This window comes from Marmota monax, unplaced genomic scaffold (genome assembly GCF_021218885.2).
Source record: "Marmota monax isolate L192 unplaced genomic scaffold, Marmota_monax_Labrador192_F-V1.1 WCK01_AAM20220418_F8-fsc00086, whole genome shotgun sequence".
In the NCBI taxonomy this organism is placed as follows: domain Eukaryota; kingdom Metazoa; phylum Chordata; class Mammalia; order Rodentia; family Sciuridae; genus Marmota; species Marmota monax.
Window position 1 is genome coordinate 6654588 of NW_026693086.1, and position 25503 is coordinate 6680090.

General features: G+C 50.2%; 4 protein-coding genes across 16 annotated transcripts in view; 1 reads left to right on the plus strand and 3 right to left on the minus strand.

Moving 5' to 3' along the window:
- Znf668 (zinc finger protein 668) overlaps positions 1–3934 on the minus strand; it is a 23498-nt gene extending 19564 nt beyond the window's left edge. For 2 of the 10 annotated variants that reach the window (XM_046454393.2, XM_046454396.2), the window contains exon 1: positions 3729–3934. Coding sequence is in view for 2 of the 10 variants with exons in the window: in XM_046454392.2 (XP_046310348.1) it covers positions 2575–2654 (80 nt within the window). In the remaining 8 variants the exon portion in view is untranslated. Of the gene's footprint in view, positions 1–1225; positions 2550–2574; positions 2732–3164; positions 3556–3728 lie in introns of those variants that run through there. The other 8 variants (XM_046454392.2, XM_058582669.1, XM_046454394.2 and 5 more) reach the window with 8 other exon arrangements.
- Znf646 (zinc finger protein 646) lies at positions 3897–13673 on the plus strand. 3 transcript variants are annotated; one of them, XM_046454391.2, is made up of 3 exons: positions 3897–4066; positions 5909–11304; positions 13102–13673. In XM_046454391.2, the coding sequence occupies exons 2-3, from the start codon at positions 5991–5993 to the stop codon at positions 13221–13223; spliced, it is 5436 nt and encodes a 1811-aa protein (XP_046310347.1). In that variant the 5' UTR covers positions 3897–4066; positions 5909–5990; the 3' UTR covers positions 13224–13673. The 3 variants fall into 3 exon arrangements, with proteins under 3 accessions (XP_046310347.1, XP_046310346.1, XP_046310345.1); XM_046454390.2 differs by lacking the exon at positions 3897–4066 and adding an exon at positions 4296–4741; XM_046454389.2 differs by lacking the exon at positions 3897–4066 and adding an exon at positions 4296–4652.
- Prss53 (serine protease 53) lies at positions 13598–20710 on the minus strand. Its single transcript, XM_046454400.2, has 11 exons — positions 19038–20710; positions 18087–18107; positions 17806–17968; positions 17119–17384; positions 16821–16975; positions 16481–16700; positions 15250–15400; positions 14928–15172; positions 14699–14844; positions 14253–14469; positions 13598–13980 (listed from the first exon to the last, which is right to left on the minus strand). The coding sequence occupies exons 1-11, from the start codon at positions 19093–19095 to the stop codon at positions 13961–13963; spliced, it is 1662 nt and encodes a 553-aa protein (XP_046310356.1). The 5' UTR covers positions 19096–20710; the 3' UTR covers positions 13598–13960.
- A 136-nt stretch (positions 20711–20846) lies between these two features.
- Positions 20847–23243, minus strand: Vkorc1 (vitamin K epoxide reductase complex subunit 1). 2 transcript variants are annotated; one of them, XM_046454359.2, is made up of 3 exons: positions 23049–23238; positions 22176–22285; positions 20847–21302 (listed from the first exon to the last, which is right to left on the minus strand). In XM_046454359.2, exons 1-3 carry the CDS (start codon positions 23219–23221, stop codon positions 21094–21096), a joined length of 492 nt encoding a protein of 163 aa, XP_046310315.1. In that variant the 5' UTR covers positions 23222–23238; the 3' UTR covers positions 20847–21093. The 2 variants fall into 2 exon arrangements, with proteins under 2 accessions (XP_046310315.1, XP_046310316.1); XM_046454360.2 differs by lacking the exon at positions 22176–22285 and having other exon boundaries at positions 23049–23243.
- Between the last annotated feature and the right edge of the window lie 2260 nt (positions 23244–25503).

A 25503-nucleotide genomic window follows, 5' to 3' on the forward strand; every position in this document is an offset into this window, starting at 1 on the left:
AAGTTCAAAGCCAGCCTCAGCAACATTGAGGCAGTAAGCAACTGAGACCCTGTCTCTAAATAAAATATAAAATAGAGCTGGGGATGTGGCTCAGTGGTTCAGTGCCCTTGAGTTCAATTCCCAGTATCCACCCCCCCCCCAAAAAAAAACACACCAGATCAGGGAGGCAATACAGGAGGATCCAAGCTCAAAGCCAGCAACTTGGCCAGACCCTATCCCTAAATAAATAAATAAATAAGGGAGCTGGTGTTGTGGCTCAGTGATAGAGCGCTCACCTAGCATGGCTGAGGCACTGGGTTCAATCCTCAGCACCACATAAAGATAAAAAAATAAAGATATTGTATCCACTTACAATTATAAATAAATAAATGGGTGAAAATAAAAACGTCTGTGGATGTAGGTTAGTGTTAAACCATCCCTGGGTTCAGTCATCAGTATCAAAAACAAACAAAAACACAGAGAATACTTATATTAGACAAGAGTGCACTTTTGAATTAGATCAGAGTCAATCAAGACATTTAGAAAGTATGAGAGCCTATGAGATCAGGGGAGAGGGTAGACCATAGAAAAAGGCTTTCAAGAAAAAGAAACAGGGATTTTCCCTTTTATCAATGTTTTATATCTGGATAGAAAAGAGCATCTATGAAAAGTGAGTGTCCCCTGACGTTCCCAATTCCTGGGCCTGATGTTGGCTTGCTTGGTGCTCTGAAATTTTGGAGCTGACCTACCTGCACTTTGGGCAATGTTTATATTGTCCTTAAGGCAATACCTAAAGGGTCTTCTTGAGCATCCCTGAAAAGACCCAGAGTTTTTTTTTAGCTGGTCTGTTCAGTCTCTCTACCTTTCCCCCTCCCACTCTGGCATTTAGAGAGAAATTTATTAAGAACATAATCCCAGAATACAAAAAAAAGAAAGAACAACTGGGCTGGGGTTGTAGCTCAGTGGTAGAGTGCTCGCCTTGCATGTGGAAGACACTGGATTCAATGCTCAGTACCACATAAAAATTAAAAAAGGTATTGTGTCCATGTACAACTAAAAAAAAAAATTAAATAAAAGAAAAGAAAGAATAAACATTTAAGTCCGAGTGGCCCAAATAGGATAGCAAGCCTAAGATGGGCAGATATCAAGAAGCAAAGAAACCTATAGGTAATCCTGTAATACAGTATAAGAAGAGGAGTTTTAGATTGAAGTACTTTAAACCAAAGAGATTAAAAATGCTTTTTACCTTTAATGTGCATTAGAGTTCCCATTGATTTGAACCCTGAGTGAGGTCCCATGATGTTCTGCTGGTCCAGAGGTAAAGATGAGAGGGCAAAAGGAAGACAAAGTGGTCTTTTTACCCTAAAGGGCATGGGTGTTCAGGGACTTACAATTACCAGCCTCCAGGCATGTCAGAGTAACCTGGCCGGAAGCCTTCAACTGCCATAAGACAATGTCTGTCCACCAAAAAGACCAAAAATGTAAGCCTCAGGCTCTTACCCCATAAAGGGCTGTGGGTAAATGGATTCCAATCAAGACCTTCCAATTTCATCATAGTGTGCCCTGACCAGAAATTGTTAATTATCTCAGGCCAAGTTGTTGAGTAAGAGTTTAGAAAAGGCAGATCTGAAAAAGTAACCAGAAAAAATAATAGGAGTTAATCAGTAAAGTAATTGGTGGAGACACGGAACATTGTAGCATGTCTGCCGCCCTCAGAGCTGCAGCCAAAAGTGGCTTGCAGGGCCTCAAGGCAGGTGTTGGGTCCTAAAGACAGCTGGCTCTTTACAAACTCACACAAAGGTTTTGGGTGGGTTATACAGATCAACAAGTAGTTTATCTGGGAAAATGAAATAAGAGAGATGAGTACAGTGTGGCCGTGGAGTGACCTGAACTGTCTCTGGACAAAAAAGCATATTTTTCACAAAGTCCGGGATTTTTAAGGGGGTTGAAACTCGATGAATTTGGACACCACCCCCACTCTGAAATTGGGAAGATGCAGTTGTCCACCCTAGAAGTCTTGCTCCCTTGTGATGTGATAAGGAAGGTTCCAGTGGCTAGGAAGGAGTCAGAACCTATGAAATCCTGTCTCTTTCTGACCCAGAATCTTTGGTTGGTATAAAGGTCAAAATGTCCCTTCAGAAACTTCAGGGTAACTTGTATTTCTGGGCCTATTAGTTCTTCTGCAGGTAATGGGCTATTGCTGAGAATATAGCAGTCCTATTGACTTAAGCTAGGCAGGGCCACAGGTAAACTTTTTTTTTTTTTAAAAGCAAGAGTGTGGGCCCAGCCCAGCAGCACAGGACTGTAATCCCAGCAGCTCAGAACGCTGAGGAAGGGGGACCAACAGTTCAAAGCCAGCCTTGGCAACTTAGCAAGTCCCTGTATAACTCAGTGAGACCCTGTCTCTAAATAAAATACAAAATAGGGCTGGGGATGTGGCTCAGTGGTTGAGCGCCCCTGCGTTCAATCCCCAGTATCCTAAATAAATAAATAAAATTTTAAAGAATTAAAAGCAAGCATGTGGGGACCAGCACAGTGGGCCCACTCTACAGAATTATCTCTTAATCTCATGTCCCCACCTCTCAAGTCTGTTACCTGTAATCAGAAGATATGCAGAGATTGAATTCCCCCAAAAGCTTAGTCTGGAAGCTGGGATGAGGTGAAAAAGGAGGCATTTAAGTCTCCCCATCTTTAAGAAAGTAGTCATCACATAAACCTCTCAGGCCAGGAGAGATCTGGTGAGTTGATGCAACTGTGGAGAGGTGAGCATTAATCATAGCTAGGCCTAAAACCTTCACAATCTGATCCCACTCTACTTTTCCAGCCTCAGTTTCAGTGGCAGTGACCCGCTCAGGTCAGCGACCAAAGCTCCGGCCAAAATTGTTCTCAAACTTCGCCCTTCTATATGCAATCCCCTCTGTCAAGAAGCCCATGCTCCCCTTCTCCCAAGGGAAAACTCATTTGCATCACTCAAATACTCCCTCTCCAATGCTCCCAATAACACCTAGTGGACATTAGAAGTAAAGGATCCACAGCGCTCTCGGCCTATCTCGGCATTGCTAAAATGCGACAGCTGAGGTATAAGGGAGTTGAAGGGCATTAGAGCCTACTAGACGACCTGAGGAGTGGCCAAAAGATGCAGAAACCTTGTGCTCCTCAATCCCTATAACTATCTGCGTTGGTACCTTCATCAGACAGGCAGCCCCCGCAGGGCAGGGCCCCGGGCTGACTCGTTTCGGAATGAACCCTAGGAAAACGTGGCCTTGGAGACGTGATAAGAAAAAGTAAACGAAGAATGAAGGAATGAACAAATGAATGGAAGGAGGGCCAAAAGCGGGACAAAGCCCCGTAAATGGCGTTCTTTAGGACCGCGGGAGGGGCGGTCAGGGCCTCCGCCTGGGAGGGGGGCCACAGGCGCTAGGGACCTTACTTGGCGGGCCGCGCAGCTAAGACAAAAGCCCTCAACATGGCGGGCTCTAGGACCCCTGGGCCCACACCGCGCAAGGCCGGCAGCCGCGTTGGCCGAGCCCGGGAGTCCGTAGTAGCCGGCCCGCGGGGACAGCCGGCGGGTTCTAGGACCTGCTGGGCCCGGAGCCCGCCTGGGGCCGCTTGCCGCCCGCCCCGCCCGCGCTGCTCGCGTTGGGCCAACCCCAGTCCTCCGGTGCCCACAGGAAAACTGAGGCCAGATTTGACCGCATCCGTGCTAGGGCTGCCCGGGGTCTTGGCGACTTCCCGCAGGCGTCTCCTACCTGATCCGACTTGGACTGGCTCCGTGGCATCTGCGTCGGCTTCACGCACCAAAGCCCAGAACACCACCAGAAAGGGGAAGGCGCTAGGACCCAGCGGGGGGCAGGGAGGCGGGGCCAGCAGACCAGAGAGCGGAAGTGAGAGAGAGCTTTCCCCGCTTAAGAGAAGGAAAAGTTTACGCAAGCACCTCCAGCCTATGGTGGCGGAAACATCTTGCTAAGGGTCTCTGAGCAAGAAAGCAAGGGGACGCCCGGCCGACTGTATGAATTGGCCAGGTCACCGGAAGTGTCTCCAAGAGTTAGAAGATAGGAGGACAGAAAGGCCATGATAAAGTTTTGTGGTATCTAAACCCTCTACTTCACATTTCCTTTAATAGCAAGGAGTGAATTTAATGAAGCTTTCCCCATCTGTCTTGGGAGTCCCACAAAAAGTGTCACCATAGTACTGTGGCCAGGCCTGAAGAATTCCCCCCCAAACTCGCACTTATTCAGTATGCATCGGAACGATTTTGCCGCTCTGGACCTAGTCGTAGCTAAGGTAGTGAGAAGGAAAACAGCGTTGTGACCTGCGTGGGCGGAGCCAGAGTCACGCCCAGCCAGAACCTGGCACCGGAAGTGTGTTTGTGTAGAACTGCAGCCTGGAGGCGGGACAGGAAGTGTTCCAGAAGCGGAAGTTTCACGGGGAAGATTTTGCATCTAGGACACTTCCTGTTTCCTAGTAACAATAGGAAGTGTCCGCGGAGGTGGGGGGTAGAGTTCTGGATCATACCAGCTGTGCCCTCTTCTCTCTACCTTCCTCTTCCTTCACCTCCGTCTTTTCTTCTTGCACTGTGCTTCCCCATTTCCGGGAACCCTGGCTGACTGTTCGTGTGTAGGAGCGCGAGACCCCCCCAAAGCCACCCCCTGGGGCGCGCGGCTGCAGTTAGGGTAAGGGTCCCAGTGCGCAGGCGCGCTCTCGTTCGCGGTTCCCAACGGACGCGCCCGCGGCGGGAACGGGAAGGGGTCGGCGGTGCAAGGTAGGGGTCCTAAGAGGAAATTGGCAGAAGAGATGAGTGACGATAGAGGACCTCGTTGGTGGTTGATTAGGGAAGGGGACTCTTGAGAGAAGGAGCTTTGGGAAGTGAGAATTCTGGGGGCAGATTCAGTGAAAGGGTTTAAAGTCGGAGATGAATTCTATTGGTGTCCCATGGGAGTGAATAGTCAGAATTGGAAAAGGCCAAGATGACTAGGAGGCAGGAGGGGCTATTACTAAGAAAACAAGAGCTTTAAGGTGAAGACTGCCTCAGTCAGTGTGTTTCTCATGTGTAAGCTGGGTTAACTGGCATTGCAGTGTTGTCAGGATTTAGTGACACAGTGAATATATTTACAGTGCCTAGCACATGGTAATGTTCAGCATGAGTTACTGTCATCAGTATTGAAAAGTAGTAGAAGAAAAAATGAGAAAGGATGGTGAGAGTAAAGTAAGGCGACTCGGACTAGAAAATAGGAGATGAAATGAAATTCAAAGTGTCAAAAGAGATGGGATTTTTTTTCCCCCAAAATGGAAGATAGTTGGGGTTTGGGGGAAGTACGTAAAAGTAGGCAAGAGAGTTTTTGGAAAGAAGACCTTGAGACACTGAAAGGACTTGGAATGAGTGGAGGGAACAAACCAGTCCCTTCTCTGTAGATGACTTCTTTTTTAAAATATTTTTATTAGTTATTGATGGAGAAAGTAGCCGTTTTTTTCAGTGCTTCCAGGTTACTTTATTTAGTTGAAGGATAAAGGAGAAAGGGTTTGACTTTCTTATTCTGAAGCCTAGGAATAATTCTAGTTTCCTTTTTCAGGTGTCATAGAAGTTTTTTGTTTTCACAGAATTATAGAGAATATAAGATTGGGAACAGTAAACCTTTTGAATCTGGCCTGAAAGACATGATATTAGGTTTGTGATCAGAAGTGAGTTACTCTCTAGACTTCTATTCCTTTATCTTTTAGGTATGACTTAAGCCTAGAGGAACTCCCATATTTGGGGAGCTGTGCATAGGCCTTAAATGATGGTGCTCCCAGGTTAGATCTAGTAGAAAGTAGATCACTGGGCATTGATGGTTAGGTAACCTCTCAGTGACCTCTAGTGAATGTGTGGCTCATAGAAACAAGAGTCAAAGTTAATTCAGGCCTTTTTTTGATAACGACCCCCTGTTCCTAGGCCTTGGCTCCTCCACCAGAAGAAGATGCTGCTGCCACCTGTCTGTTCCTCCTGAACCTCCAGGTTTCTGTCACATTGACCCATGGAGGACACGCCTCTCTCACTTAGCTGCTCTGACTGTCAGCGTCACTTTCCTAGTATCCCAGAACTGTCACGGCACCGAGAACTGCTCCATCCATCTCCCAACCAGGATAGTGAGGAAGTTGACAGCATCCCTCGTCCCTATCGCTGTCAGCAGTGTGGGCGGGGCTACCGTCACCCCGGGAGCCTGGTCAACCACCGCCGAACCCACGAGACTGGCCTTTTCCCTTGTACCACCTGTGGCAAGGACTTTACTAATCCCATGGCCCTCAAGAGCCACTTGAGGACTCATGCTCCTGAAGGCCGGCGCAGGCGCAGGCCCCCCCGCAAAGAAGCCACTCCACATGTCCAGAGTGAGACCGTGTCCACTGACTCCTGGGGCCAGAAGCTTGGCCCTGGGGAAGGCTGGGGAAACCAGACAAAACATACAAAAGACACACCTGGTTGTGAGTCTGGATCTGACCCTAGGGCAACCTCTGGCACTTGGGAAGATCTGCCTACCAGACAAAGGGAAGGCTGGGAAAATCAACCAGATGCTGAGGAGATTGCAGAGGTCTGGGGGTCCACCACCAATTCTGCCAGAACCCCACCTCTCCCCACCCCAGCAAGCAGCCTCCTTAGCAATTTGGAACAGTATTTGGCTGAATCAGTAGTGAACTTCACTGGGGGACAAGAGCTCACCCAGTCTCCTCCTGCCGAGGAGGAACGGCGATACAAGTGCAGTCAGTGTGGCAAGACCTACAAGCATGCTGGTAGCCTCACCAATCATCGCCAGAGCCACACCCTGGGTGTTTATCCTTGTGCCATCTGCTTCAAGGAGTTCTCTAACCTCATGGCTCTGAAGAACCATTCCCGACTACATGCCCAATATCGGCCTTACCACTGTCCTTATTGCCCTCGTGCCTTCCGGCTTCCCCGGGATCTGTTGGAGCACCAGCAGTCCCATGAGGTTGAAAGGCAGGAGCAACCGTGGGAAGAGAAAGGGATGCCCACTACCAATGGTCACACAGATGAGAGCAGCCAGGACCAGCTACCTAGTATACAGATGCTGAATGGCTCTGGGGAGCTCAGCACTTCTGGGGAGCTGGAAGACAGTGGCCTGGAAGAATACCGGCCTTTCCGCTGTGGGGACTGTGGCCGTACATACCGGCATGCTGGGAGTCTCATCAACCATCGAAAGAGCCATCAGACAGGTGTCTACCCCTGCTCAGTCTGTTCCAAACAGCTGTTCAATGCAGCTGCTCTCAAAAACCATGTGCGGGCTCATCATAGACCTCGGCAAGGAGCTGGGGAAGATGGGCAGTCATCAGTACCACCAGCTCCTTTGCTGTTGACTGAAACCACCCACAGAGAAGATGGGGTCCCTACCACCACTCTAGACCATCGCCCCTATAAGTGCAATGAATGTGGTCGGGCTTACCGCCACCGAGGAAGCCTGGTGAACCACCGACACAGCCATCGAACAGGAGAGTACCAGTGCTCACTATGTCCCCGCAAGTACCCCAACCTAATGGCCCTGCGAAACCATGTACGGGTACATTGCAAGGCTGCTCGCCGAAATGCAGACCCAAGGACTGAGGGTCCCCCCAGCCACCTCAAGGTGGAACTCCCACCTGACCCAGTGGGAGCGGGGGCAGCCTTACACACAGATCAGGAGCACTTATGCAAACATGAAGAAGAGGCCACTGATATCCCCCCAGTAGCAGATGGGACATCACCACAGATATGTAGCATCTGTGGGATGTTCTTTGAAGATCTTGACAGTCTTGAACATCATGTCCTGACCCATAGGGCAGGGGAAGTGGAAAATAGGACAGAGGCCACAATGTCACCTCCTCGGGCATTTGCCTGCCGAGACTGTGGGAAGAGCTATCGCCACTCGGGCAGCCTTATCAACCACAGGCAGACCCACCAGACAGGGGACTTTAGTTGTGGGGCCTGTGCCAAACACTTCCATACCATGTCTGCCATGAAGAACCATTTGCGACGCCATAGCCGACGGCGGAGCAGGCGGCATCGAAAGCGGGGTGCCAGTATGGGAGAAGCCAAACTCCCACCAGGGGGAACGTGGGTCCAGGAGTTGGAAGACAATGGGGGCTTGGATCATCCCCAAGGACCTTTAGGAGAAAGTCCTTGTAGGACTGAAGGCAACTTGGAAAGTGATGGGGACTGTTCACAGGCTGAATCTGAAGGTGACAAATGTGAGCTTGAGAGGAATGAGGCCTGTAATAAAGAGAGCAGAGACACTGAGAATGGACTAGAAAGGAAGGAGTCTTGTTTTCTTGACAATTTGGGCATCCCAGATAATGAGGAAGGCAGCGGGACTCACTTCTGTATTGGCCTTCCTGGGATGGACAAAGACCAGAAACCGACTACTGAGCAGCCTAATTCCTCTTCCCACTCTTCTGAAACTGTCACCAGCTGGCAATCTGAGGTCACTCACACATGTTCTGACTGTGGGCGCTCTTTCCCCCATGCCACTGGCCTGCTAAGCCATAGGCCCTGCCATCCACCAGGCATCTATCAGTGCTCACTGTGCCCGAAGGAGTTTGACTCTCTGCCTGCCCTACGCAGTCACTTCCAGAACCATGGGCCGGGGGAGGTAGTCTCAGCACAGCCCTTCCTCTGCTGCCTCTGTGGTATGATCTTCCCTGGGCGAGCTGGCTACAGGCTTCACCGGCGCCAGGCTCACAATTCCTCTGGTATGACTGAGGGCTCAGAGGAGGAGGGGGAAGAAGAAGGAGCTGTAGAGGCGGCCTCCACCCAATCCCCTCCACTGCAACTCTCAGAAGCAGAGCTGCTGAATCAGCTGCAGAGAGAGGTGGAAGCATTGGATGGAGCAGGTTATGGGCACATCTGTGGCTGCTGTGGTCAGACCTATGATGACCTGGGGAGCCTAGAACGTCACCACCAAAGTCAGAATTCAGAAAACACCACAGACAAGGCTTCCAGCTGCTTGGAAATGTTAGACGATGCCACAGAGGTGGTTGCTGACAGTGTCTTTGAGGGCATAGTGACCTCTGTTTCTGGAGAGGGTGGGGACACAAAGTCTGAAGAGGAAGTAGGTGGCACAGTTGCAGACAACCTTTGCATGCAGGTTGATGAAAGTTTTCTGGAGGTCCAACCCCGTCCCTTTCGCTGCAACCAGTGTGGCAAGACTTATCGCCATGGGGGCAGCCTAGTGAACCACCGCAAGATCCACCAGACTGGGGACTTCATCTGTCCTGTTTGCTCCCGCTGCTACCCCAACCTGGCTGCCTACCGTAATCATCTGCGGAACCACCCTCGCTGCAAAGGCTCTGAACCTCAAGTGGGACCCATCCCAGAGGCAGGAGGCAGTAGTGAGCCCCAGAATGTGGCAGAGAAGGTGCCAGAGCAGGCAGAAGTCGGAAAGCTCCAGGAAGAACTTAAAGTGGAGCCCTTGGAGGAGGTGGCTAGAGTGAAGGAAGAGGCATGGGAAGAGACCACTGTGAAGGGGGAGGAGATAGAGCCAAGGTTGGAGACGGCAGAGAAGGGCTGTCAGACAGAGGCCAGCTCTGAGCGGCCCTTCAGCTGTGAGGTGTGTGGCCGTTCATACAAACATGCTGGTAGCCTCATCAATCACCGGCAGAGCCATCAGACTGGCCACTTTGGCTGCCAGGCTTGCTCCAAGGGCTTTTCAAACCTCATGTCTCTCAAGAACCACCGGCGCATCCATGCAGACCCTCGGCGTTTCCGTTGCAGCGAATGTGGGAAGGCCTTTCGCTTGAGGAAACAGCTGGCTAGTCACCAGCGAGTCCATTTTGAGCGGCGTGGGGGTGCCCAAAAGATGACTCGAGAAGATCGTCCCTTCCGATGTGGTCAGTGTGGACGGACCTACCGCCATGCAGGCAGCCTCCTGAACCACCGGCGCAGCCATGAGACAGGCCAATACAGCTGTCCTACTTGCCCCAAGACTTACTCAAACCGCATGGCCCTTAAGGACCATCAGAGGCTGCATTCTGACAGTCGGCGGCGGCGGGCAGGCCGGTCCCGGCGGGCAGCTGTACGCTGTGCTCTCTGTGGCCGGGGCTTTCCTGGCCGGGGATCTCTAGAGCGGCACCTGAGGGAGCATGAGGAAAAGACTAAACAGGAGCTGGCCAATGGCCATGGAGAACCAAGTGGTACAGAAGGCAATGAAGAGAACCTGGCCAATGATCTGGGACTTAAAGACAGATCAGGTAGTATTGAGTCAGTACCCCAGGTAGAAGATGGAGCCATAAGACCAGGGGAACACAGTCAGAGCCCCATCAGGGCAGAAGGTTCAGATGCTGCAGAGCTACTGTCATGGGGCATGGGGAAGGCAGATGGGTGGCAAGGAGATAGGAAATTAATGAATCACAGTGGAGATTGGGTTCTTCAGGGTCAGCTGTTAACTAAGCCAGAAGACAATGTCCCCAGTAGTCCTTGCCATCTTCCTGACAGTCAGTCCAATGGACCTAGTCTGAGTCATGTGGATAGCTGGGACAATGGAGACAGCAGCTCTCAGTTCCAGCCAGAGAGCCATTCCTATACTTGTAGCCAATGTGGTAAGACCTTTTGCCAATCAGATGGCCTTTTGAACCATAATACCCACAAGACAGATCGCCACTATTGCCTGCTTTGCTCCAAGAATTTCTTAAACCCTGTAGCCACTAAGAGTCACAGCCACAACCACATAGCTGCTCAGGCTTTTGCCTGCCCTGACTGTGGCAAGGCCTTTCAGTGCCACCATGAACTGGTCACCCATCTGCAGACTCATGCCAAGGGCTACAGTCAGATGCCAAGTCAGATAGAGGAGGCCAGAGGTCCCCAAGCTGGGATCATAGAGGACAAAGCAGGTCTCCCTGGTCAAGAGAAAGCTCAGGAGGCCACTTCAGAACACCCCAGGGCTCCAGAAGAGACTGCTGAGCAAGTTAGTGGAGGGCAAGGAGTAAATTCCATAGCAGCTGAAGACAAGGAGCGTCCTTTCCGCTGTGCCCAGTGTGGGCGTTCCTACCGCCATGCTGGGAGCCTGCTGAACCACCAGAAGGCCCACACCACTGGACTGTATCCCTGCTCCCTGTGCCCTAAACTTCTACCTAACCTGCTGTCTCTTAAGAACCATGGCAGGACCCACACAGACCCCAAACGCCACCGCTGCAACATCTGTGGCAAGGCCTTCCGGACAGCTGCCCGGCTAGAGGGCCATGGGCGGGTCCATGCACCTCGTGAGGGACCTTTCACCTGCCCCCATTGTCCCCGCCACTTCCGCCGCCGAATCAGCTTCCTGCAGCATCAGCAGCAACACCAAGAAGAATGGACAGTGGCCAGATCTGGTAAGCGGGCATGAATGGGCTTGGGTAGAGGATTGAAGGGTCACAGAAAGAGGGTGGACATTAGAGGAAGGTAAAACCAGGCCCTAAGATAGGTGTGGGATAAGGAATGAGAGAGCTACATATACTTTAAGTGGGTGAGGGACCTAAAGTGAAGAAAACTAGTTCAAGGATGCTGCCTTTTGAGCAACTGAGATCTGAACCAATCCCTGTTGTCAAGGAGAAGTGATAAGCTGACTGGACGAGGTCTTTGCTATATGCTTCATCCCAGAGGTGAGCTGAGGCATCTTTCAGGCTTCGTGGCCTGAGAGTGTCTTAGGGGTAGACTCTAAGGGGAAATGCAACTATTACTGAAATAATGTAGGGTGGATCCTGGGCTCACATAAATGTATGGGTTAAACTCATTTTGAAATCCGATTGACACTTCAAATAAGAACAAGCTCTTTGGGGTGTAGGATAGAGAGTGGGCCAGCTGAAAGGCAGCCCTAGCTATTTTAGAGGCACCATAGGGGAAGCACACATGCTTTGTTAACTAGAATTTACATGTAAGCCCCACTTTCCCCTAAAGTGATACCTGGAGCTCATCATTCAACCTCTCAGGGACTCAGCTTCCTTGTTTGTAAAATGAAAACGTTAATACCAAACCATGGTCAGATAAATAGTGTAGTGGGTTGGGGCAGGTAGCTGTGTAGGCTCCTGTGTTATATAGTCAAAGAGGAATTCCTTTTTGTTTCATTGGTAAGGGAGGGAATAGCTGAATATTTCTTGACTATTATATATGGAAACCCTCCTGATTCAGCCAGTAATTATTTTCAGAAGAAAAAAAAAAGTGAAGTCATTGATTTTGTGTAGGTTTTTTTCTTTCTCAAAATGGGCATGGGTGGGGAATTATTGGGAATGCCAGGATTCCTGTGTTCTCATATAGGGTGGGTGTGGGGGTAATGGCCTACAGGCCTGGGTGAGGTGTGGGATCAGCCCCCTCAGTCAGTGACTGCCTCTGCTTTGACTGCTTTATGATTTCACTACTGACTTGGCTGTGGAAACTGGGTCACTGGTCAGTACGCAGTTCCTTGTCCCTCTTTCCCTATATCTTGTCTTTGCTCTTTTTTCTTGGAAACTAGGCCTCTAATCCTTTCCTAGGACCTTTGCTCCCACATCTCTTTTTCTTTCTTTAGTCAACTCTTATGTTCTCCCTCTGCTGGCCATCTTTTTAGGATCTAACCAAACCACCCTTTCCACCTGCAACCCCCCACCCCCTGCATGCCTTAACTTGGAGGACTGAGTCACAGATAATTATTTCTTTGAAGCCTGGCTTAGCTATAGTAATAGCAGTTATTAGCCCCTATCTCTCATCCTCTATCGAGGGGATCTCAGTGTAGACTCGCCTCCACCCAGCCTGTTGAAGGATGAAGCTGTGGAAGAGTGGGACAGCCTCTTCCTTCAGCAAGCCCTGGGCTCTATCCCTCCTCCTCCTCCTCTAGAGAGGAGGACCCATTCCATCTAGTGGCCACCAAGGGTGGGTATCCTAAGATGGTAGGCCCTTCACCAGAGCTTATCAGGGGAGAGGATGGTGGGTGACAATCCACTGGAAGCAAAAGGGATGACTCTCAATATAAAAGATTTCTTATGATTTCAAGGGAAATGGAGTGAGTGCCAGTTGGGAAAATAATTGGGAATCCTAGAATTTCTGGGCTTTCATATGGACCTCTGGGACCATGGGCAGGTAGGAATGGCCTGCAGCCTGGGGACATGTGGCATCTGCCCCCTCAAGTTGGTGACTTCCTCTCTTTCTCTTCCCAGGAGCCCCAGTGGCACCAGCAACAGGCAGAGGGGATTTGTCATTGCCCCCTCCACCCACTCCCACAACCCAACTTCTGGACCCTTCACCCCAGTGGCCTGCAGACCTCAGCTTCTCCCTCTGAATTTCAAGTCTCCAAAGATCAGAACACTGGAGGGAGCGGGGGTGCAGGCAGAGAGGGGCTTGATCTCCTTGTTTTGCTCAGGAGTAGCTTGGGCATCCCCATCTCTTTTCTCCTCTCCCTGTGAAGAGGACCCACATCTGGCTTCTTTCCCAAGAAGGGGAAAGGTCATTCCTCATGTCCCTGCCCTTGAAGGACCTTCTTCCCCCAGCTTTTGTCACCATGCTCTTCCTGGTGCCAGGCTCTGCCAAGGTGCTGAGCCACCCTCACCAGCTAGATTCCAACACTGGGGAGTGGCAGACTCAGAGCACCAGGAGTGGGAATGTTGCCTGTGGAAGGGGAGCCTTTTGCTACAGTTTGTAACTTATTTTCTAAAGTCTATTTTGTAACAATTTATTTAAGTTTAAAAAATGGAAAATTGCTCCCCCCCAAAAAAGAAAATTTCAAAAGAGATGACTGGTGTGATTGTATCTGAGAGAATGAAGTATAGGGAGAACTGGGGATGCCTGCATTGGACAGCAGAGCTGAGTGTGGGAAGACCCACAGGTGACATCTCTGTCCTGCAGGGCAGAGAGTGGGAGCATCTTCTGATTTTGGGCAGGCTCTTCCCATAGCCAGATGAGCTGTTGGGCTGCCTCAGGGACTGGAACTACACATGGCGTGGAGGCTGGGGCAGAGGAGTTGATGTGGGAGTTGCCTCAATTTTCTCGCGTCCTGTGAACAGCCTAGAGAGTCACCTGTCAACAGCTGGCTGGTTGACCTGTCAAGGTGAAAAAGTAGGGTGGGGTTGGCTTCATCCTCACAACTTAGTTCCCTCCCTTAAAAGAGTAGTGTCTGTCTTGGTTCCTGTGGCAGATGAGGATACTGAGGTTCAAAGAGGTTAAGAGGCCTACTCCCTAGCATCCACATGGGTTTGTCCAGTGCTCTTCCCCATCCAGGTCAGCTACAGGTGGGTTAGAATAGTGCTCTCCCTAGATTGAGAGAGGAGTCTAGAGAAAGGCAGTTCATCAGGAAACCCTCGGGGTCACATACTCCAGTTGGCTAGGCAGCTTCCAGCCTCAATCTCAGGCTCTGGCTCCTCAGCGAAGTAGACCTGCCAGTCCAAACTGCTGATCCAGTCCTCATAGGCAGGGAGTGCTGTGAAGACCGCAGGCTGTGCAGGGCCTTGGCAGGCATCCCCAAAGCTATGTAGACCAGCCAGGAACCATGTGCCCCTCACCTTGTGCACCAGTGGTGCTCCAGACAGGCCCTGTGAGGTCAGGTGACACTGGGTGACTTCCTTTTTTTCTTTAGGCAACTGGGGAAGAGCGAAAGGGGCTAGGGACTGGATCTCTGGCAGTTTGGGGGCTAGTTGGCAGAAAGGATTACTTTCAGGTGGGATTAGAGCTAGAAGCCAAGCCTGACAGGTCTGTTCATAAACTGCAGGGTGAGGGAGGGCTGGGGGTCTGTTGGGTATGGTTTGATGAACTGGGTCTCACCTCACAGTGGGGCAGCTCACCCACAACACTGGTACACACCATCCCTGGCAAAATGGGGATACCATCACTTCCAGGGGCTGCATGCAGACGACTGCAGGCTCTTGGCCCCAAAAGAGTCACAGGTACCATCTGGGGGGAGCTGATGCCTACAGGACAAGGGAAAAGAATCAGAATGTCCCATTGGCCTTTAGGCTGGATGGACAACTCCTGATGGCCTGGTTCTACATACCTGCTCCTTGGTGGGCCATCCCCAGGACCCAGCCACGTTCCCCATCAGGCAGGTGGTGATCAGTGTAGGGCAGGCAAAGGGGCCGCACTTTGGGGCCTAGTGTCACAGGTTGGGCCAGCAGCAAGAGGGCCATATCATAGCCCCCCTCTGGGTGGGTATAGGCCCCATGGAGGATGAGTTGCTTCAGGCTGTGCTCCTCTGTTTCAGCCCCTAGCCCTACACTCCACTCCTCTAGGGTCTGGCGCCTGTGCAGAGGCAGCATTGAGAGCACTGGGTAACAGAACTGGGGCAAGGGGCACAAAGGAGAGGTGCAAGAGCTCACCCAATGAAGCAGTGGGCAGCGGTCAGCACCACCTCCTCTGACACAAGGGCTCCGCCACAGGCCAGTCTCCCCTGGTGCTTCAGCCTGGCATCCCAGGGCCACTGGGAGGGGGCTCCTGCCTGGGGACCATTGGTCCTCAAGGATCCACAGGCTGAAAAAGATGAATTATGTCATTTGACTTAAGTGTTCACTGTGTGCCAGGCCCTGTGCTTAAATATTTCCCATGCGCTATCAAATCCTCTCAATGTCCTTTTAAATTGACTTTTGTTACCCTCATTACCAGAAGTAACCAAAGTTCCTGAGAAGTTAAGTGACTTTCTTCTAGCTCTTAAACCAAGAGCAAGTAGCAGACTTGGGATTCAAAAGTCAGGGATGGCTGGGAGTGGTAATGAAGGCCTGCGATCCCAGCCACTCAGAAGGCTATGACAAGAGGATCACAAGTAAGAGGACAGCCTGGGCAATTTTGTGAGACTCTTCCTCAAAACAAAAGGGCTGGAGATGTAGCTCAGTGGTAGGGAGCTCCTGGATTCAAAAGCCAACCTGAGCTCTTAACCCAGATGGTCTGACAGTACTCTGTCCCAGTCTTCCAGGAAGGGCCCTGCTCATCACTCCCCCGCTCAACCCATCTGCACTCCTCCAGGCCTGGACTGGCTCCAGAATTCCTGGCTCACTTGGCTTCTCTCAACATCAAGACATAGCTTCCTTCCCAGGAATTATTTTGCATGCAGTTTGCATGTCAGTCACTTAATGCCAGGTGTCTGAGTGGGTGCCCTGCCTCACTGAATCTCTTTGCGGAAGCTTGTAGCTTCCCCAAAAAACTTCCACTCAAATCTCAGTGATCCCTTTTCTTACCTAAACTCCAAACCCATAAAGCTCCAAGCATCCTATACCTCTCAGCCCCAATGGGGTTATTCCCATCCCAAGGGCCAAAAGAGGCCTTAAAGGCCCATTGGTAGTGTGTTGTTTCAACTCTATTCTGTATTTTTTAAAAATATTTTTGTCAATGGATCTTTTTTATTTTATTTATTTATTTATTTATATGTGGTGCTGGGGATCAAACTCAGGGCCTCACACATGCCAGGCAAGTGCTCTACCACTGAGCCACAACTCAGCCCCTCAACTGTATTCTGAACTGAAGTTTGCTTTATTGTGACTTGCACCTGCTGCCCAGAAATCCTCATGCAAGCTTCAGTATCCCCATACATCCCCACTCTGAACACTCTGCTCATACCTACACAGCTATCCTCATCACTGGTCTCCACAGTCCCTGGGTTCTGGGCCAGGAAGGCTGCCCCCTGAGCGCGAGCCTGCAGCCAGGAGCTGTGAGCAGCTATGTCGGTCAGCAGCACAGGATTGTCCTCCTGAGCACATCTTGATGCAAAGCTGATGATCCCTGCCTGAACCCAATGTCCATCAGGCTCACGGCACAGCACAGGACCTCCAGAATCTCCCTGGAGTCAGGCAATGGAGACAAGAACAGACACCCTCTGACTGCAGCCCTTCTATTCTTCTCTGGGTTGAGCCCCCCAGCCCAAGGCTAGGTTCCCTCTCCTTTTCCCTTCCCCTCAAACCTGACAGGGCCCCTGCACCCCAGGCTGAGCACCCCCACACAGCATTCCCGGCCTAGCTGGGCTAGCCAGGAGCCGCTGATGCAGCCGGTTGTAGAGACAGTTACACGTGGGGCGGCTGATTAGATGCAGGCGCAAATTCCGTAGGGTCCTGGGAGCTGGCAAAAAGATAGGGGTTAAGGCTGGAATCTGAGTTCTAGGAAGCAAGGGAGACTTGGGGCCGGGACAGGCAGGAGATAAGACTATGTGTCATTGGGATAGCAGAGTGCCTCTTTGGGCTTTAGGCTAGGACGGCACTTACCATCACTGGTGTCTTGATCCCAGCCAGTGGCCCAGCAAGAGGCTCCAAAGGGGAAGCGATGCCCAGGTTGGGGTAGGCAGAGGGGTGTGTGGGCTGTGGGGTGGGCAAGCTGAAGCAGGGCCAGGTCTGAGCCCTGGCTGTAGTGGTTATAGGCCTTGGGCAACTGTAGGGCAGCCACCCCCACCTCCTCAGCCCCTGGGCTTAACCCCTCACGCTGCAGAGAACCAAGGACAATGGACCAGGAGCTCAGTTCTGTCGCTGCTGCCCTGGAATAGGAAAGGTAAGACCCAGGCTATTGAGTGCAAGGAGAGAGTGATGCCATAGGTAGGTGGAAGGTGGGAAGATATCAGTCCATGACTTTAAGCACAGTAATTCCTTTTCTCTCCAGCTCAGTCATTTGTAAATGAAAGGTTGAGTTTCTGAGTTCCTACCATGAAAGGTTTTTTTTTTTTTTTTTTTGGTGCTGAGGATTGAACCCAGGGCCTTGTGCATGCAAGGCAAGCACTCTACCAACTGAGCTATATTCCCAGCCCCAAGGTTGTTGTTAAAATTAACTTGAGAATATGTACCTGACATATGTCAGATTATCAAATGGAATTTTAGGTGCAGGGACTAGTTTTGTGGGGCATGGGAACAAATCATCCACCCCTAAGCCAGAGACCCTACCTGACCCCAACCATGACTCACTTTTCAAAGCAGTGGGCAGCGGTGAGAACCCAGGTGTCTGCCACAAGGGAGCCACTGCAGATGTGGACTCCCTGCCTCCTCACACTGGCCTGCCAGGGCCATTCACCAGGTGCTGTGTTGCCCTCCTGAGGCTTGGGGGGGCCAGGGCCACGCTGCCCACAGACTGTGGAGAAGGATGGGTCAGACAGACTGCTGACCCCTGTCCTGCCTCCACCCCAGGCCTGACCCAGACCCAAGTAAGACCCAGCCTCCATGTCCCCACATCTTTCCCCAGAGCTTACCACGCTGAGCTGCTTGAAGACCTGGGGGAAAAAAAGAGACAGGTGAGGCTTGGGGGCACCTAACCTCCTGGTTCAGGCTCAGTGGGGACAGTCCCTGGGTCCTTGCCTATGACTCTGGCTACCTCACCAGCCCCTCCCAGAATGAAAATATTTATATGAGGCCGAGAAACAGCTTTTATTGGAACCCATTCAGAGTGCACACTCAGTAATTAGTCCTCCTCCCTCAGCTGTGCTCATCATTCCTGGGCCTGAGAAACAGAGCCTGGGGTTCAGCTTGGGACCAGACCAACCTTCCTTTAGCCTTAAGAACCCCCAACTCCTGCCCCCAGCATTGAGTCAGGGAGGCAGCCTGTGTTTGTGGAGAGCATTAGCTTAATTGTCTCTTTAGCTGTGGAGGCCTAAGAGAAGGATTAGAAGCCTACGTCATGTCCAATTGGGGAAGAGCCCCAAAAGATTGAGACTCACTCCACCCCTATTCTAACAACTCCAGACTCCCCAGCTTCCCAGGAGCTGCCAGGGGTTCTACCAAAGGGTCCCTGCCTTGCCTGTTCTCCTTCACAGGCATACATAGACCCATTGAACATATTAGCTGAGAGATCCAAGATGGGATGGAGGAAAGACAAATACCCAGGCCAGGGGTGCCCCTGAACTTGCCTGAGGTAAGTCTGAAAGCAGAGAGGCAGACAGCATAAGATATACACATAGGCAGGACTACCCAGAGACACAATGATAGTCCCTGCAGACACAGATTAACCCTGCTCAAAAAAATCATACCCATTTTGACATAGGTGGTCACATATCCCCCTGCCCAAACAACCACACTGACATCATCTTAGGCAGACTGTTGCCCCAGACAGGATCCCTCACCAAATTGCAGGGGCTGAAGAGCAGAGGGTGGCCTGTGAACCCCTACCATGTCACTCCCCACTCCCTCACCAATGGGTGGCTTACCTTCTATAAGGACCACCATTCCCAGGATGAGCAGTACTGGTCTCCAGCTCTGCTTCATGCTGCTCCAGGCCACTCTGCTGCCTGTACTGTGGTTGTCAGAGAGGCCACCTGGGTCTCCCTGGCTCCACCTCTGCTCCGCCCCCAGTTGGCTAGTAGTCAGTAGTCATAGCTTTTTCTGGGCTGGAGGGTAGCCAGCAGCTCTTAGCTTTGGGGCTATGGCTGTGTGACCCTGAGCTGGTCAGTCACCCCTCTCTGGGACTTAACCATGGAGCCAGACTTCCTGGGTTCAAATCCCAGTTCCTCCACTTACTACTTAAGTCACCTTGAACAGTTAACTTGTCTGTGCCTTTGTCAGAAAAACTCAGAATTGGGGCCTGGGGTTGTGGCTCAGTGGTAGAGTGTTCACCTGGCACGTGCGAGGCCCTGAGTTCAGTCCTCAGCACCACATAAGAATAAATAAATAAAATAAAGGTATTATGTCCATCTACAACTAAAAAATATTAAAAAAACCGAAAATAAACAAAACTCAAGAGTTGATGTTGGGCATGGTGACACACACCTGTAATCTCAGTGACTCGGGAGGCTAAGGCAAGAGGAAAGCCAACCTCAGCAACTTAGTGGGATCCTGTCTCAAAATTAAAAGGGCTGGGAATATGGCTCAGTGGTTAAAGACCCCTGGGCTCAGTCCCTGGCATAAACAAACAAAAATATTCAGAATTGTTGAATGTGAAAATGCTTTGATGAGAGCCTGGCTTCTAATAAACTTGCTTCCAGCATAGAAACATTCCCCTGGAGCTTCGAAGGATATGGTTGACAGACCTTCCTAGTTTCCATTTTTATTTTGTCTTCCCTGCCTATCTCAGGCCAGGGCCAGGTAGGCTTCACATACCTTCTCCCGATGTCTGCTTCAGAGACGGTTTATACAAAGGTAGGTTTGGGATCAGATCTCTGTACTATTTGCTGGTCATGAATCTATGGCAAATCCCAATCTCTCTCTGGGCCTGTTACCTTCCCAGGAAATAAGGTTACATTGATGCCCACTTTTCTTACAAATGCTGGAAAAGTTGGAAGAGAATATTTGGAGTGCATCTTTTTTTCTCTGACTTCTACCTAAGGCCAACCAGAAACCTCAACCCAGAAGCAGATATGGGACTGGGGGTGTAGTTTAGTGGTATTGTACTTCCCTCATATGTGTGAGGCCCTCCAGGAAGAAACAAAAAAACAAAAACCCTGAGATCTCCCTAATTCTTTCCTGGTACTAGGTGTATGATCTTAGGCAAATTACAACCTTTGTGTACCTCAGGTTCCTAACCAAGATAGAAATACTAATAACCCTGCTTCCTACAATTGCTACAATGATTAAATACATTAACAAAAATTCTTAAAATAGTGCTTGGCATATGAGCAAGTCATCAGTACTTATCAGGAAGAACAAAAACACAACCTGGCCCTGACCCTCCAAAACTGCCAAGACTGGCTTGGAATGGTAGATAAGGCAGTTGGAGGGACTGAGATTATAGGAAGATGTTCACAGCACATATGCCCAGAGCCAGAAGGGCATCTTGTCCTTGGCAGGTATGTGCTTGGAGGTCTGGCACTTGTGGGCAGGAAGGACAAGCTGCCAGCCTATTTCCTGAGGGTGGGAGCTGATGGTGCCCAGACCTTGCTGACTCCACTACTAGAGGTGAGACTAACCACAACCACCCTTCCCAGACTGGCCCTCCACTCTCCCTCTGACTCATCCTTCCCAGTTCCAGAGAAGGCAACACTGGGGGAAGCCCAAAACCAGTATCCCTAGCAGACAGATGGTTCAGACTTAACCAACTTTATTTAAGAAATTTTATTGCTCAGAACCTTCTATCCTTGGGCAATTGCAGAAACCTGCCCTTGGGTCAGAGCTAGAGGCACATTTGGTCCATTTTCCTGTGTATGGTTATAGAAGGGATGTGGGGGGGGGAGGATGAAGGGCTTTCTAGGTACCCAGACATGGCCCCCTTGGGCAAGGCTCATGTGCTAAAGCAAAGCAGATGTGGTCAGCCTGGTTTGGGGTGAGGCCTCAGTGTCCTTTGGCCTTGCTCTGGGGTTCCTGAACCTCCCGGAAACTAAGCAACATCAGGCCCACGTTGACAGCATAGGTGGTGATGCAAACAATGCAGAAATCATAGAGCACGAAGAACAGGATCCAGGCCAAGTAGACAGAACCAGCAAGGGATACCAAGGAACTCAGTATCAGTAGGATAGAGGCCCAGCGTCCCCGCAGGCAACCTGCAAAAGCAGAAAAAAATAAGGAATGGCCACATCTAAAACACTGTCATGACTTCTGGTGCTCCTTAGACTGCAGGGGAAAGGTCTCTAAACAAGACACTTTGGCAGACCCCCTCTAAGACCTTTGTTTACCTATCTGTTCAATGATCCCAGGTTTCCAAATAGTGAATTTTCTTACAGAGCTCTACACAAGACGAAAGGGTTATCTTTGGATTCTCCTCAAAAAGGAACTTCTGGCAAGGTACAGTGGCACATGCCTTTAATCCTAGCTACTGGGAGACTGAGGCAGGAGGACTGTGAGTTTGAGGCCAGTTTGGGCATGTCTTAAAAAAAAAAAAAAGAAAGATCCAGGGGCATGGTGCATGCATGTAATCCCAGTGACTCAAGAGGCTGAGGCAGGAAGATTACAAGTTCAAAACCAGCCTTAGCAAATTAATGGGGCCCTAAACAATTTAGGGAAACCCTCTCTCAAAATAAAATATAATGGGAATAGAAAAGACAGTAGAATGAATGGGACATAACTTTCCTATGTACATATATGAATATACAACCAGTGATGCTCCAGATCATGTACAGCCGCAAAAATGGGATCCAAATTATAATAAGTTATACTCTATGTATGTAAAATATATCAAAATATATCCTACTGTCATGTATAGCTAAAAATAATAAAAATTTTTATAAAAATAAAATATAAAAAGGATCCTAGGAAGTCTTTAGGGGTTGGTCAGCCTCTGACCTAAACCAATTGAAAGACTCCTGTTAGTGCCCTCCCTGCCTTCTTGCCCCAAGAATGCTTAGTGATGAGCAGCTGGCTGTCAACTGTCTGGGTGGGACTGGGTTTGCCTAGCTGGAAGGGGCGGGGCCACTCACCTAACCCCAGCTGTAGCGTGTAGAAAATGCAACCGAATATGCTGTTGGATTGATTGAGGACGCTGTCTGCTCCCAGCACATGCTCCACCAGCCCGAAGCCACGGCCCCACCTGGTGGTGGTGGTGGTCGTGGGGACCCAGGTTAGTAGTGTCAAGCTAGTGCCTTGGACTTTGTCCTAGAAAGGTGATTTCCAAGAAGCCACCTGGGCTGGTTGCCCCAATTTTTTATTCCCCATCCACCCGAGGGATCCAAAGGTCCATGACCTCCTGACCTCCCGAATGTTTGGCCACGTCAGGATTCCGTATCACTGCCCCTGTCCTCCCTTATCCCCAGGGCTGGCCATTGCTCTTCCAGGCACCTCTCTATCCTGGACCTTCAATAATCTTTAGATGACAAGGATGGCGTAACCTTTTCCCAAGATGGAAAATCTGGGGCACATTCTCCTAGCCCTGGACTCACAAACATCCAATTTCCTGGCCACCCACTCCCTTCTTCCGTATTCCATCATCGCACTATTAAACCCCTGGTCCTCAAGCACAGCCATCTTTAGTCTCCTTCTCCCAGGCAGTCATTACCAGCATTCCCCTCCCCTCGCGCCACGCTCAAGACCACGTCAGTTCCTACTCGCTACCTCTCCCTCTTTCCCGTTAACCGTTGTTCTTTGGCACCCAGATCCACGTGCGATCTCCAGTCCCAGTCCCCAGGACTATTTTCCCCTGTGCCCTGCTCTCTTATCTGGAACTTTATTATCTCTGGTAGCCCAGCCCCTGTGCACACCCGATTTGCTGGGCAGTTCGGTTTCAAAGTGTCGGTTCCCTGGGCACCTGGATTCCAGACTCCGTCGGGCCCAAAGCATTCTACTTGCACGCGCACCTGGAGGAGAAGACGCGCGAACAGCTGATGGCAGTGCCGACGTCGCAGAGGGCGCGGTAATCTCGGTCGCGGGCGCGCGCCGCTTTCACGTGTAGCGCGTAAAGGGAAAGCACTAAACCGGTGAGGCAAAGGGCAAACCGCACCCACCCAGGATTCCTCCAGGTGGTGCCCATGTCTGCGGGTCCAGCCGGAGGCGCCAGTTGGAAGAGAACCAGCCACAGAGCAGGGACTGGCAGAGTAGGGCCACGTCCTCTACCACCTCTATGACTGGGCGATTGGCCTGCCATTCTCCCACTCTCGGATCCAATTGGTTGTTCTTGACATTCAACAGGCGTGAGGGCAAGGTAGGGAAACAGCTAGGAATTCTGGGACTGGTAAACTGAATTGAACTTAATTGCAGACGAGGCGGCTATCAGGCATGATGGGAATTGGAGTAGGAGAGGATGCAGGGCATCAAGGGAAATGGAGTCCCTAGAATTTTAAAAAATAAGCGTTGGGGGATACTGCTCTGCAAGAGAGCGATTACCTAGCATTCTCTGGAGGCCCGGGGTTCAATTCCCAGCCCCCCCCCCACACACACACACAAGTTTAGCGTTTTCTCTATGCCAAGCCCTGTTCTAAACATTGGCACTTTCAGTGGACTCTGGAATTCAGCGATTCTGCCATCACATTCAGGAAGCAAGCATGTCCCTTAAAACTAATATTTCAGGCTATATCCTTCCTGCCTGAGGTTGCTTAGACATTCCCTCCTACCTCACTAGCACTTTCTCAAGTTCCATTAAGGGTGTCCACACCTTTGATACTTTTCTAAACTCTCCACTATTTTAGCATCTTCCTAGCAAAGCCTGAGCAGGGGTCAACCCAACAGTCTCTCCTATCTAAGCTCCCCTTTACAGTCGTCCCATCTCCCTTTCAACCTCTCCACCCTTTTCATCTTCATACAAACTTGTTTCTCTTTCCTGTTTAGAAACAGCAACAAGTTTCCCTTAGCCAGGAGTTTTGAATCACCACTCCCTCTCCTATCCACCTTATGATCCTCATCCTCCCCTTCACAGTCCAGTTTTTGGAAATATATTTTATGTTTCTAGTCTCTGCTTCTTCACTTATTCTTTGATTGCCCATATCATAAACCAGCTCCTCCATCAAACACTCCCCTGACAACTAGAGGTGGTTGTCACCAGGATGCTAAGTCCAATGGTTATTTTTCAAGTCTCATCTTGTTTGCCTTCCCAATAGTATTAGTCATTGTTAAGCACTCCCTCCCGGGAACTCTCCTCCTTTTGCTTCTGTGATATTTCACTCTCCTGCTGGTTCTCCTCCCTATGTGACTGCTCTTTCTCAGATCCATTCCTCTTACTCTAGAGATTGTGGTAGGCAGAATAATAGTCTTCAAAGATGTTCATGACTGCCAGGCACAATGGCACCTGCCTATAATCCCAGCAGCTTGGTAGGTTGCTGCAGAAGGATCACAAATTCAAAGTCAGCCTCAGCAACTTAGCAAGGCGTTATGCAACTTAGCAAGACCCTGTCTCACAATAAAAAATAAAAGGGCTGGGGATGTGGCTTAGTGGTTAAGCACCCCTGGATTCAATCCCCAGTACCAAAATAATAAATAAATAAATAAAAATGTTTTTTAAGCACTTGTTATGTGCCAGGAATTACTATTAGGATGTTGAAATAAATAATTAAAGAAGGCAAATACTCATGCTCTTATATTGTTGAAAAGAAGGGGGAAATGTGCAATTAATAATGATAAGTACAGGAGCTGGGGTGTAGTTTGGGGGCAGAATGCTTGCCTACCAGGGTGAGACCCTGGGTTGTTCATCTCTAGTACTTCACACACACTATATACATTCATATACATATGTGTGTGTATATATATATACACATACATATATGTACGTGTGTAGAGATAGTGATACCGTCGGTTATCGGTGATGAGTCCTGCCTCCCCACATGTTGAAGTTTGAACATTAGAGAAGCAAGCAGAGGCATATAAAGCAGGGTTTATTTAAATAGGGTAACATAAACTTCTCCCGGGAGGGAGAAGAGGGCCATAGCTGGCATCCTGGTATCCCAAGAAGTGAGGTGTTCTGCCCTTTTTATATGTCCTTTGTTCTCCTGCCTTTTCCTCCTTATCTTTCTCCTTCCTGCATACAGGACTAGGCCCAGGACTAGGCCCAGGAATGCTTGGTGGGATGTCCCAAAGGTGGGGGAAAAGGTGGGCTGAAGGGGGAAGGGCAGTAACAACCTTATAGCTCCCTGTAGGAAGGGGCAGTTCCTGGGACAGGTTACCTTGGCAACAGGTTGGAGCAGGGGCAGGTTCTTGATAAGGGTGGAGGAAGGGCTCTGAAGGAATTAACATTTCAATCTCTCAAGGGACAGTCTTCAACTTCCCGACTCACTCAAAATTGGCCTCCTTGGGGCTGGAGTTGTGGCTTAGTGGTAGAATGCT

What these genes read in the sequence shown, in the direction of transcription:
- Znf646 (XM_046454391.2), top strand. Translation starts at nt 5,991, where the DNA reads ATGGAGGACACGCCTCTCTCACTTAGCTGCTCTGACTGTCAGCGTCAC. An exon ending in ATGGACAGTGGCCAGATCTG is followed by an intron (nt 11,305 to 13,101) that starts GTAAGCGGGCAT and finishes TTCTCTTCCCAG; the next exon opens with GAGCCCCAGTGGCACCAGCA.
- Vkorc1 (XM_046454359.2), bottom strand. Translation starts at nt 23,221, where the DNA reads ATGGGCACCACCTGGAGGAATCCTGGGTGGGTGCGGTTTGCCCTTTGC. An exon ending in TCGCGCGTCTTCTCCTCCAG is followed by an intron (nt 22,286 to 23,048) that starts GTGCGCGTGCAA and finishes CACCACCACCAG; the next exon opens with GTGGGGCCGTGGCTTCGGGC. An exon ending in CACGCTACAGCTGGGGTTAG is followed by an intron (nt 21,303 to 22,175) that starts GTGAGTGGCCCC and finishes CTGCTTTTGCAG; the next exon opens with GTTGCCTGCGGGGACGCTGG.
- Prss53 (XM_046454400.2), bottom strand. Translation starts at nt 19,095, where the DNA reads ATGAAGCAGAGCTGGAGACCAGTACTGCTCATCCTGGGAATGGTGGTC. An exon ending in AATGGTGGTCCTTATAGAAG is followed by an intron (nt 18,108 to 19,037) that starts GTAAGCCACCCA and finishes TTTTTCCCCCAG; the next exon opens with GTCTTCAAGCAGCTCAGCGT. An exon ending in GGGTGCAGGGGCCCTGTCAG is followed by an intron (nt 16,701 to 16,820) that starts GTTTGAGGGGAA and finishes GCCTGACTCCAG; the next exon opens with GGAGATTCTGGAGGTCCTGT.